Here is an 11955-nt window from a genome sequence, read left to right as displayed (position 1 = left end):
AAAGAACAAGATACCAAATGATAGGCCTACAGTCCTATCTTTCCAATTCCAACACACGTACACTGGTGGCAAACGAGAACGGATCAATACAACTCCTGAGCGCCGACAATTCATAGAAGTCATAAAAAATGCTAAATTTGTACAGACATCCAGAGGAGGCCAGATCACGTACCATGGTCCGGGACAACTGGTATTATATCCAATAATAGATTTAAGCGAGTTCAAGGGTCTTAAATCAAAATGCTATGTATCCTTGCTCGAACAATGCGCAATAGAAACTTTGAAAGAATCTTGGGTGGGTCTTAATGCGGTGACCACTGAGAACACGGGAGTCTGGGTCGATAATAACGGGTTGCGGAAAATTGCCTCCATAGGAGTGAACTTGCAACGATCGATAACATCTCACGGAATATCAATCAACGCATTTCCAGACCTGTCATATGTAAACGATCCGAGAATAGTGCTTTGCGGTCTCGACCAGTACCAGCAGACGTCAATCAAGGAAGAAACCGGTAAGGTGGTGGATATAGATAGACTGGCTCATTCATTTGTTAAGCACCTGGCTAATCGACTGGGCCTTGGAATAGAAGCTCACCCCAATCTTAGTTTGAGGTCCACGAAACAATAGTGGGATCATACTTAAATAATAATGCAATGGTCAGGGCGATCATCATTGTAGAGGCAACAAATATTGGAATAGTATGGGATTGACGTTGCACGGTAAGCGGCTTTTCGACGTTTGTCTGTATATCATCGGGTTTCTGATTATGCATTTCATCCTCAAGTTTCGGCGTTTCAGCTCGGGGCAAAGGCTCAGTCGGCAACGGAGACACCTCTTTGGAACTCTCTAATTGTCGCGTCAATTCTTCCACCTTGAGCCCTAAAGAATATATTTCCTTTTGCGCCTGCATTTTCATGGTTTTCTCTTTCTCTAATTCGTCTAGAACCGAACCGAGTCTGCACTTAGCGTTTTCCAATTCTTTCAGCACTTTTGAATGAGCTTCCTCTTTTTCCTTGACTGCCACTGCGGCATCTGTTTCACTGGCACGAGCAACTGCTAGCTGCTCTCTTAGGCTTATCAACTCCTCCTCTAAATCCTTAACGCGCTCATCTGAGTCACTTTGTCCCAAAGCAAAAGCTTTTGGAGTATACTGTGTATAATTCTTCATGAACTTTGAAATCTCTCGAAGCCTCTGCTGTTGTATGTACTCGTTATTAATCGATATGATGAGTTTTCGTACCACATCATCGAGCTTGGCTGACTGCTTGATATTCAAGTTAGTCACGATTTTGTCCTCCTCTTTCTTCTTCGGTGTCTCTTTCTTTTCAACTTGGGCGACTTCATCCATAAGTGATTCCAGCACTAAATCTTCTTGCTCCTCTATTACGTCGCTGAAAATCAGAGCATCTAATGAACTGTTAAATAGCTCTAATTTCTTGCTTTCTTGATCGCCTTTACTCAAAGTTTGGCTGATGACATTTTCATAATCCTCTAGGCTCATGTATGTCAATTCCACCACCTTGCATGTGATCTTCTTGTGTGCCACTTGGGACTCTAGCGTGGTTCCGAGGTCTAACTTGTCGCCTAGTTTCAGCTCATATTCCTTGTGTGGCTCTAGTTTCTCATCATTAATGAATGTTCCATTGGACGACTTTAGATCTCTAATGTACAGTTTGTTATCCTTGATAAACAGCTCAGCATGATTTCTAGAAAGAACACGCGAGTCAAAGTACCCATCTGTTATTTTATTTGTGATTTTGGGCACATTCTGACGGCCAATCTTGAGAGACTCCGGCGCGAGGGGAACATTCAAGATCTTGACAAATTCTGACGGTGATTGATCAGGAGACACAAACTTTACAACGTGGGCAAATTTCTGCAAGCGTGGAGGCTGTGGATCACTCTCGTGGGGCTCAGGCTGACCTGAAAGCGACGACCCTGAATATAAGGCACTATTATTCACAGAGTTGTAATTGCTTTGTGTCTTGGAAGCCGAACGCTTCCTCTGGTACACAGGCTGGTCCGTCCGTTGTATATCTGTCGTGGCATTGCTGACCTTGGTAGACATGATTTGTGCCAATGGGATATTCGCTGGATTAAAACAACAGTCGTTTGATCTACGTTTTTTTTGTTTTAAAGTTTACCCGTTGTATCTCGACCTCCTTATGATTACCTAATCACGAGGTTAATCTGCGGGAGATACAGCATAATGCGAGACGTTTGAAAGCAGCAACAACTTGCTTGAGAAGCGAAACTTTTGGAATAGGGGTATTTCCACCAGCTAGCATGAAACGAATGGCTCAGTTCCCTGGCGTCAATTTGACAAATTAGGCTACCTTTGCAACCTTGAATTGATCATGAGGGGAACTGATCTCCAAGTAAAGTCCAATCTCCTATAGGCAGCAGGTACTGCGTATCTCATAAGAGCTTGGGATGGCTGCAGGATCCTTTCAAACATTAGAAAGGATCCGAATAACAATACGTTCCAACCTGATTCTGGCTATAGTGGGTACTTAGTCATGAAGCCTGCAGATTGCATTTTTCGATATTAACAGAAAGGAGAATCTGAGTTCCCAATTTGGGGCAGTTATGTGTTGCCTGGATGCAAGATTCATATTGGAATAGAGGCTTAGAGAGGCGAATGCTGGGTTTGAACACACGAAACTGAACGACAAAAGCATCAAAAATGTCGGAGCTATGACTACAGCACTCCAAGGTTGCTCAGGCTACTATAGGAGTCCTCAGTAGTCATTAATACTCAATAAACCCATATCTCAGCTTCACCAATACTAAAACTTCTGTTACTAATTACTTTACCGTAAATGGAAATCTGTTTTTATCAAATTGGGTTAGATGCAGCAAGGTTCGATCAGAGCGCGATAAGGGTAAGATAAGACAGAGGTATATAAGGAAGCACAGCCTGCTCTCTTTCTTGTTAATTTCAAACAAAACCACCATGAAGTTATCGTTCGCTATTATTACTTTGGCTACCTGTGCTTTCGCTTACAATGGTACTGAGACGTTGACTATCACTTGTACTGAAGAGAAGTGCACTTCTGCTTCCATTTCAACTTACGAGGATGGCGCTCCTGCCGTCCGTGTTGGAGCCCTAGCCGCTGTTGGAGCGCTGGCTCTGTACGCCCTGTGATCGGGATATATTTATTATGTAATACTTTGCTAAGCAAGTGAGATTTAGTTTTTCTCAAAAAGGAGTGTAGAGATGTTGTCCGAGAAAAGTGGGCTTCGTTTTTCCGCTCTCGAAAAGGCGGTATCGGGCATTTGCCATTTTTTACACCCAGTGCAGGGTCCTAATTTACTCAGAGGCATTTTCATGCGGCTTATAATTTTATCCTTTGTTTCCGCTCGTTAAAAACCGAAAAGTGCGCTTGCTGAGCACCAGAGAAGCCAATCAGGTACCACTCTATAGCTGCAGTTTACACCACCTGCGTGCAATTGACCATATTGGCTATCGCTATTCACAAATTTAGATGATTGAGACCGTTTCTGGAAGCAGCTAAGCACATAATCAAAGATATATAAAGCCAAGCGCTCCTCGACTAGAGACCATCAAAGATATCCAATGCTCTCGTTTAAAACTCTTTGCGCTACAGCTTTCGCTCTTACTGCCGTTTCTGCTGCCCCTCAGGCTGACCCATTTGCTTTTGCTAATGCAATCGGACTTCCAGTTGCAGCAGAGGCAACTTACGCTTGTCATGCCTCTTGTGGTTACGCTATTTTAGCTGCTCGTCAATGTTCCCCAACTGGCTCCGAGGACGCTAACTACAACTCCACCTGTCTGTGTGCTTCCGACAGTCAATTCTTGTCCTACGTCCCAGCCTGCCTTGACTGTGGATGGTGTCTGTGGAGTGACTACGGATCCTTCTTGACCTCTGCTTTGGCTGAATGTCACACCAACACCCAGCCAACTGGTACTACTTGTGCCCCAAGCACTGCTCAAGCCGCTGCTACCTCTTCTGTTGCTGCTGCAGCCAGTGAAGTCTCTTCTTCGTCGGCTGCTGCTTCTTCAACTCAGGCTGCCGCTGCTGCTTCCACTTCTGCTGCTGCCTCGACTGAGGCCACTACTTCCGCTGCTGCTGCTGCTACTTCTTCCTCTGAGGCTGCTAGCTCATCTGCCCATGTTCATAGCCATGCTGCTGAGTCCACCTCCGCTGTTGAGTCCACTTCCGCTGCTCACTCCCATGCTGCTGAGTCGAGCTCCGCTGCTCATTCCCATGCTGTCGAATCCAGCTCCGCTGCTCATGTTCATTCCCATGCCGCCGAATCCAGCTCCGCTGCTCACAGCCACGCTGCTGGATCTAGCTCCGCTGCATCCAACTCTAGTGGACATATCTCCACTTTCTCGGGAGCTGGTGCTAAACTCGCCGTTGGAGCCGGAGCCGGTATTGTCGGTCTTGCAGCTCTGCTTATGTAATTTTTCAGCGAATCTGAAATTTTACTTTCCCCAGGAACGTTTTTTGTTTTTGTAAATCTAAATTTTTTTTTCTGGGGCTGTGAAGCCATTACAGAGTTATTTGTTGTACTGTGGCGTTTTGCTCAAGAAAACGATCGAGCTGTGGATTTGTAAGCCACAGCAATTTCTTGCCAACTTTTCACTTATTTTGGCACTCAATAAAACTCTGGCTCCTCTGAGGCACCATATTCCCCTTTTACTTACTCAAAGTCATATGACTCCCAGAACATGATCACTATGGATCCAGAAAAGAAAGCCTCGCTCCTAGATGAATTTGATTTCAGTTTTTATCCATCTAATAATCAGGAGCAAAGAACGGACACCGACCTTTCGTTGTTCTCGAACAACGAATTCCGCAATTTTGATTCTGATGAACAATTGACTATATCTCCACAAGAAACAAGTCTCGATCCACAACTTACCACCATATCATCGCAAGTTCAAAACAACAGTCTCGAAAAGAGACGCCGAAATACTCTTGCCTCTGCGCGGTTTCGCATCAAGAAGAAGCAGAAGGAAAAGGAAATGGAGGAAAGGTTTGATCAAGTCCATCGTCACATAGACTCTCTGAAAGTCAAGATCAAGACCTTGGAAATGGAAAACAAATGTTTGAAGGAATTGCTGCTAACTCCCGCCGATTCCAAAGCACCTTCTCTTTCGAGCACTTCTAATTATGCTCTTCTGCAGCTCATCAAACAACATTCCGGTGACTCTTTCAAGGTCACAACTGTATAGTACTACCGACTTTTTTGCTCGCCGGTGACGGACCGGTTTCGGAGTTTTCCCTGCCCCACGATAAATATAAATTCACGATTAAATACATGATCTAACTAATTCAATGGCTACTTATTCCACTAAAGTGTTTGATCACGGCAATTACGAGTCGTTCAGACCGTCCTACCCTAATGAATTCCTCGAGCTGATTCTAAGCTACCATCAGGGCCAGACCAACCGTCTGCTCGATGTTGGATGTGGCACAGGACAGGTGACCTTCCCCTTCTCTCGCTACTTCACGACGTCAATTGGAGTTGATCCAAGTGAAGGTATGATCTCTAGATGCAAGGCTAAAAGTTCCAGTAACCAGCTTGAATTTTATCAAGGGAAAGCAGAGGACTTGAACATGATTTCTTCTGCCTCAATTGACGTCCTCACGGCCGCAGAATGTGTCCACTGGATGGATCCAGCAGGCTTTTTGAATGAGGCTGCTAGAGTGCTACGTCCTCAAGGAACTTTGGCATTCTGGTTGTACCTTGAACCAATATTCAAAGATAAGGTTTTGAACGAGATTTACCACAGGTACGTTATGGGAGATCCTACTTTGATGAGACCTTACTGGGACGAAGGCAAAAGCAGGTTTTATGATTGGCTCAAAGATGCTACAGAGCTCATTAGTGAAGATGATAGGTTCGAAAATGTCGAACAAGTCAAGTTTGACCAGCTAAATTTGCCTAAGGATAAATGGGAGCAGGCGTTGAAATCCAGAACTCTTGACGGAAAACCTCTTCTGTTCCTTCAAAAAGAGTGTACTCTTGAAGAGTTTCTTGCTTTCATTAATACTTATAGTCCTCTGCCAGGGTGGTACAGAGCGAACGAAGGAGCAAAGGGAACAGATAGGGATATTGTGTTCCGTTTGGAGACGGACTTAAGAAGTACTGGATTATGGAAGAACACTCAAACCATTACTTGGGATACCATGTATTGTTTTGCTAAAAAGAAATGAAAGAGTAACTTATACTTGCTCCTTGATCGGTTCAATGTTCCAGATATTGTCTGCATATTCTTCAATGCAACGGTCACTCGAGAAGAATCCCATGTTGGCAACCGAAATGATGGATTTTCTGGTCCAATTGTCCTGATCTTTATACTCCTTATCAATCGTTCTTTGCGCCTCTAAGTAGCTTTCAAAGTCATCACTGACGAGGTAGTAGTCGCCGTGGAACTTGATGTTTTCCACAAGTGTACGGTATTCTTCGTAGTTGCCAAATGTTCCCGACTCGATAGCATCAAACACTTGATTCAAAGCATCGGGAATAGTTAAACGGCCCATGTTATGCTCGTGGCGAAGCTCCTCCACATCTTCTGAAAGATTTCCAAACAAGAAGATTTGGTCCTCTCCTATCTCTCTGGTAATTTCAACGTTAGCACCATCAACAGTACCAATAATGAGACCTCCATTCAACACGAACTTCATATTTGAGGTTCCTGAAGCCTCTGTTCCTGCTGTGGAAATATGCTGGGAAATGTCAGAAGCCGGGCAGATAGTCTCAGCCTTAGAAACGTTATAGTCTGGGATGAAAACCACCTTCAGTATATCGCCAACGTCTGGGTCCGAGTTGACAACATCGGAGACTGCATTGACCAACTTGATAATCTTCTTGGCAGCATAATATCCAGGAGCAGCCTTACCGCCAATTATACACACTTTCGCAGGCCACTTGTCAGCGCGCTCTTCTTTTGGAGTGGCCTTGATCTGCAGATATCTCCAGATCACACCAAAAATGTTTAGCTGTTGGCGTTTGTATTCGTGAATTCTCTTGACTTGTATGTCAAACATGCTATTTGGATTGACTTCGATCCCTGTCAGCGTTTTGATCATATCAGTCAATCTAACCTTGTTATACTTCTTGACTTCCACCCAAGCTTTCTTGAACTCCGAGTCCTCTAGGAAGTTTTGCAGCTCCTGGAGTTTTTCAAGCTTGGTGAGATAGTCATAGCCTCCCAATTTCGAAGCAATAAGTTCACTCAACTTTGGATTGGCTTGCTTGAGCCATCTTCTAGGGGTGATACCATTTGTAACATTGGTGAAACGTTCTGAGCCATAGATCTTTACAAAGTCTTTGAAAATTGTCGTCTTGATCAGCTCGGAGTGCAATTCAGCAACACCATTGACTCTGTGGGAGCCAATAATGGCTAGGTGAGCCATACGAATGTTTTTTGGTGAAGACTCTTCAATCAAAGAAACCCTCGTAAGTAGGTCTCTCTCGGTAGGGAACTTCCTCTCCACATCCTGCAAGAACTCAAAGTTCACTTGATAGATGATTTCCAGATGCCTTGGTAGTAGGTTGGCAAACAGCTCCAAAGGCCATTTCTCCAGGGCCTCAGACATAACGGTATGGTTGGTGTAGCCAAATGTTCTTGTCACGATGTCCCAAGCTTCATGCCAATCAACCTTTTGCAAGTCCACCAAGATCCGTTGTAACTCAACAATCGCGATAGTCGGATGTGTGTCGTTCAGTTGGATCGAGACATAGTCAGGTAACTGTGAGAACGGTTTTTTCGTCTTCAAGAACCGTCTGACGATGTCGTGCAACGATGCTGCAACCCAGAAGTACTGCTGCTTTAAACGCAGCTCTTTTCCTTGATAAAAGTTGTCGTTAGGATACAACACAGCGGTAATGGACTCTGCTCTTTGTTGTTGCGAAACAGAATTGGTGTAATCTCCTTGATTGAATTTCTGGAAATCGAACTCCGTGGTTGGCTGCGATGACCACAATCTCAAATTGTTGACATTGCTTGTTTTGTATCCAGGAACAGGGAAATCATAAGCAACTGCCAACACTCTCTCTCCACCATGCCATTGCTTATACAGTGCACCAGTTTTCTCATCCTTTTCGGTAGAAACGTAGCCATAGAAGTCCACGGGATATTGAATCTCTGTGCGAGGAATCTCCCATGGATTTCCAAACTTCAACCAGTAATCAGGAGCTTCAACCTGGTAGCCGTCAACAATTTTCTGTGCAAAAATTCCATAATTGTATCTCAAACCGTATCCCCAACCAGGATAATTGCCGGTAGACAGGGAATCCACAAAACAAGCAGCAAGTCTTCCTAGTCCTCCATTTCCAAGTCCAGCATCTGGCTCGGTTTCAATAAGGTCTTCAAGACGGAATCCCAGCTCATTGGTGGACTTGTTGCACAAATCCTTTATCTCCAGGTTGATGATAGCATTATCTAGAGCCCTGCCCATAAGAAACTCCAATGAGAAATAATAGACGCGCTTGACCTCTTTTACAGTGTGCAATTGCTGGGTTTTGTTCCAGCGCAAAATGAGCTTGTCTCTGACAGAGCTCGATAGGGACTGATATGCGGCCAGGTTGTCGCAGTTGTACATTGACCGCGCCAATGTGGTTTCTACATGGTCGATGAATCGTGCTTCTAGTTCTTCCGCAGACTCAAACTCCTTGGTTCCATACTTCTGCCACGCTTCGCGGGCTTTCAATGGAATGGAGTTGTCAATTGCTTTTATCTCCGTGGGTGTGAAACCCGTAAGCGATCTCTTATGGCCTTTTCCAGAACCATTAGAAAAAAACATGGTATACTCTCTTATCGGCCTAAACGAGTTCAATTGAGTACTTTAACTGTAGTTCTAAACGGTTTATTACTTCTTGCTTGCTCTGGTGCGGTACAAAATATTACTGCGCAGCTGCTTTCCCCCCCTTTATATATTATGGTTGCATCTGGTTTTCACACACCCAAATCAGATGATCCGATAAAATAGGAGCTAATGCATCCTGCCTTCGGTTCAGACGACAGCGGGAGAGCCGATCGTCGAGCCCAAATATTTCTCCAGTCCCTCCCCAGAATAGCTCGTCAGCGGGCTTACCTCAATTTCGGAGCCAAGCAAAATAGCTCCCGCCTTTGTAAGCCAGCGTGCACTTCTGCTGAGTAGATTGGCTTTGCATGTTTCGGGGCCATCATTGGCACTCCCTGGTGCATTTTTCAGTGGCGAAAACTCTTCAGCTCTATCCACTTCTAGGCAGCCGAATTTATGCATCTCGACGCTGGAGAATACGTCAAAAATAAACTGCTCTAATTTTATTCCGTTCGGCTCGCTAGGCTCGACAATTTTTCCAGATCCCACATCCAGACATGCTATTTTCTTTCTGGCAACGTGATACGGCAAAAACTTGCGGTCAGAAATCCATTTCGGAATCATCTCCTGCAAGAATGCGACATTATAATAGTGGTTCACAATATTAGCTGCTCTGAAAAAGAGCAGCCCTTGTGGGTCTCGCTTTTCCCTTAGCTCCTGGCTGACTTCCGAGTATTCAATAACAGCTGGATGTTTAGTTTCTTCTTCCATCACAATCAGGCCAACACTCTCATCAGCGCTTCTTTTACGGACCACCTTGGTAGCAATATTATATTTTTTGCTAGAAGCATACCCGATGAATATTGGATCACCAACTTTGACTAATACATTGTCGACACAGTACATGTGAATGTGCTCAATTCCTCGCTCGGCAAAGTCTTGCAATAGCCCATTGTCGTAGATGGCTTTATAAAGTCCTCCGTTCCCATCCGGGCTTTCGATTAAGGAACTTTTCGATTCCAACAACAGCTTGGTACCATCCAGAGAAACTGCCGGGAGCGTTCCCTGATCGAAAAAGATGACTTGCGAGGGTTCCAGGCCAAAGTAGTTGTTCTTGGTGAAAAAGTCCTCTGTTGCTGTCCTAGTAGGTTTGGAGGTCATGATATACAGGGGAATCACTTTTTTTGTATTGGCCAGTTGTTGCAGTTTTTTCAATCTTTCGGCCTGAAGTTGGAATAATGATTTCTGTGACGGAAGTCCCACATTGTAGCAGCCTTTTGGAGCTGCCGATCCAAGACGACTACCTTGTCCACCGGCCATTAGAATAACTCCTACTTTTCCCTTAGCGATAAGGTCCAGTCCCACATCATTCCACTCTCTCAAAGTCTCGGAGGAGGTGTCTAATGTTGAGGCACATGCTTGTGCTGGCAAAGGGGAAAACCGCCTGGATTTTGAAACCGACGTGCTATATCTAATTGCGTCTTGAACTTCCTGAAGATATTTTGATGGATCAGGGATTTGTTTCAATTGGGACAAAAGGCATTTGCGCTCATCATCAGTTAGATCTTCAAATGATGCAAATAGGTGCGCCTGGTTTGCCGAAACGTAGCGTTCCTGAATTTCAGACATTAGATTAAAAATGTTTTTTGATCTGTTCCTGTTTATATTTTACTGTTTAGGAATAGATTAGCACATCTCTGCACCGCTCAGATAGAAAGCTGTCGCAGGACACTGTCTGCCTCTCTTTTACCACTGATATAGGCGCCGTGGGCACCAGTATGGCCCTCGTAGCAGTATGCTTCACCAGCAAACCGTAAACGGTTGACACCCTCAATAAGACCGTCATTGACTAGGACATCGCCAACTGCGTTTCCTGAAACAGAGCCTCTACTGAAAGGATCAGAAGACCAGTTTGTAGAGAACACGAGATTTGGCTTTGGAAGCTCACTTTGTTTTCTACCAGAAAGTTTGGCAATTATAGGCTCGAGCAGCTTTGGGCCATACTTTTCAACATTCTCTTCGAGCAAATGAGATGCGGGAGCAGGCACCAGGAACATGAGTGCGGGAGCATTTTTCACAATTTTTAGGTTAACAGCCAAAGCTGGAAAATCAAATGCCTCCAGCTTGTCTGCCTCTTCCTCGGTAAGCTTTCTATTGTATTCTGAAGTCGGGAAGCCGGTTGAAGTGCACACAGATTCATCAGGCTTGGGGATAATAACGAATTTTTCTGTTTCCGGCCAGAAAACCTCGTTGTATTCATAGATGACCTTTCCGAGCGCGCAGAAGTGTGTCTTTGGGAAATTGTCGGTAATAGTTGTAGGTAAGTTTGGAACGAATGTGATTGCACCCTTGGCGTCAGGATCCTCAACGCTCAGTTTCAAAACAGACTGAGGAATGGTGACGACGACAAACGAGGAGTAGAAAGCTCTGCCGTCCTCAGATGTGACCTTGTACCCCGTGTCTGTCTCCTCAATCTTCTTCACAACCGTGTTGGTCAAGATGGACTCCTTCGGAAATCCTTCGAGCTCGTTCTCCAACACTTTCTCGTAGCCGCCTGACACAAAAGCGTCTCTTCCCACGTAGGGAGGATTGGCCAATCTGGCAGAGAACATGTCCCATTGCATTCCATTAGGAATTTCTGCCACTCTCAGCAGCGAGGTAGCCCATTTCTTCTGTTCTTCGGACAGTGTGGGCCCCATTTTGGCCAGATATTCTGCGCAGGCTGTTTTCAAATTAACGTCTTCTCCAGGTCTAGATTGGGCATATAATTTGATTTCCTCAACAATTGGACCAACATTTGCCGTAAGGGGTCCTTCAGGTCCAATCACGGCTGCAGAGTTCTCATCGAAAAAATACTCGACATTTTTCTTCTGTAGAGCATTGTGGAAGAGTGGATTGTTTAAAGTGGCATGAAACCAGCAGGCACCGATATCATAGCCGTACTTCGAATTTGGCGGATGATAGGTGTATAGCCTTCCGCCAATTCTGTCCCGGGCTTCCAAAATCAAAGTTCTCACTCCCTTAGAGTGCAATTCTGTGGCTGCCTTAATGCCAGCAATGCCAGCACCGACAATCACAACGTCAACAGTCGTCATATTTACTTAATATAATCAGATTGAAAAATTGGCCCCGCCCGATAAATATTACCCAAAAGGTTAGAGATGTGAAAAA

The 11955-nt window shown here is 44.7% G+C and overlaps 7 protein-coding genes across 7 annotated transcripts; 3 read left to right on the top strand and 4 right to left on the bottom strand.

Annotated features, from left to right (window-relative positions):
• Positions 1-602: 602 nt before the first annotated feature.
• Positions 603-2069, bottom strand: HPODL_01454 (Vacuolar protein sorting-associated protein 64; the record flags this gene model as incomplete). The annotated part of the gene is made up of 1 exon (XM_014077965.1): positions 603-2069. One exon carries the CDS (start codon positions 2067-2069, stop codon positions 603-605), a length of 1467 nt encoding a protein of 488 aa, XP_013933440.1.
• Positions 2070-3581: 1512 nt separating this feature from the next.
• HPODL_01453 (putative secreted protein) lies at positions 3582-4433 on the top strand (the record flags this gene model as incomplete). Its single annotated transcript, XM_014077964.1, has 1 exon — positions 3582-4433. The coding sequence occupies one exon, from the start codon at positions 3582-3584 to the stop codon at positions 4431-4433; it is 852 nt and encodes a 283-aa protein (XP_013933439.1).
• A 276-nt stretch (positions 4434-4709) lies between these two features.
• Positions 4710-5207, top strand: HPODL_01452 (uncharacterized protein; the record flags this gene model as incomplete). The annotated part of the gene is made up of 1 exon (XM_014077963.1): positions 4710-5207. One exon carries the CDS (start codon positions 4710-4712, stop codon positions 5205-5207), a length of 498 nt encoding a protein of 165 aa, XP_013933438.1.
• A 103-nt stretch (positions 5208-5310) lies between these two features.
• Positions 5311-6192, top strand: HPODL_01451 (uncharacterized protein; the record flags this gene model as incomplete). The annotated part of the gene is made up of 1 exon (XM_014077962.1): positions 5311-6192. One exon carries the CDS (start codon positions 5311-5313, stop codon positions 6190-6192), a length of 882 nt encoding a protein of 293 aa, XP_013933437.1.
• A 9-nt stretch (positions 6193-6201) lies between these two features.
• Positions 6202-8784, bottom strand: HPODL_01450 (Glycogen phosphorylase 1; the record flags this gene model as incomplete). Its single annotated transcript, XM_014077961.1, has 1 exon — positions 6202-8784. The coding sequence occupies one exon, from the start codon at positions 8782-8784 to the stop codon at positions 6202-6204; it is 2583 nt and encodes an 860-aa protein (XP_013933436.1).
• A 210-nt stretch (positions 8785-8994) lies between these two features.
• HPODL_01449 (UDP-N-acetylglucosamine pyrophosphorylase) lies at positions 8995-10413 on the bottom strand (the record flags this gene model as incomplete). Its single annotated transcript, XM_014077960.1, has 1 exon — positions 8995-10413. The coding sequence occupies one exon, from the start codon at positions 10411-10413 to the stop codon at positions 8995-8997; it is 1419 nt and encodes a 472-aa protein (XP_013933435.1).
• A 77-nt stretch (positions 10414-10490) lies between these two features.
• On the bottom strand, positions 10491-11879 carry HPODL_01448 (non-specific polyamine oxidase; the record flags this gene model as incomplete). The annotated part of the gene is made up of 1 exon (XM_014077959.1): positions 10491-11879. The coding sequence occupies one exon, from the start codon at positions 11877-11879 to the stop codon at positions 10491-10493; it is 1389 nt and encodes a 462-aa protein (XP_013933434.1).
• Between the last annotated feature and the right edge of the window lie 76 nt (positions 11880-11955).

The sequence above is a fragment of the Ogataea parapolymorpha genome, chromosome VI (assembly GCF_000187245.1).
Source record: "Ogataea parapolymorpha DL-1 chromosome VI, whole genome shotgun sequence".
Taxonomy (NCBI): Eukaryota; Fungi; Ascomycota; class Pichiomycetes; order Pichiales; family Pichiaceae; genus Ogataea; species Ogataea parapolymorpha.
This window is presented reverse-complemented; position numbering and strand designations above follow the sequence as displayed.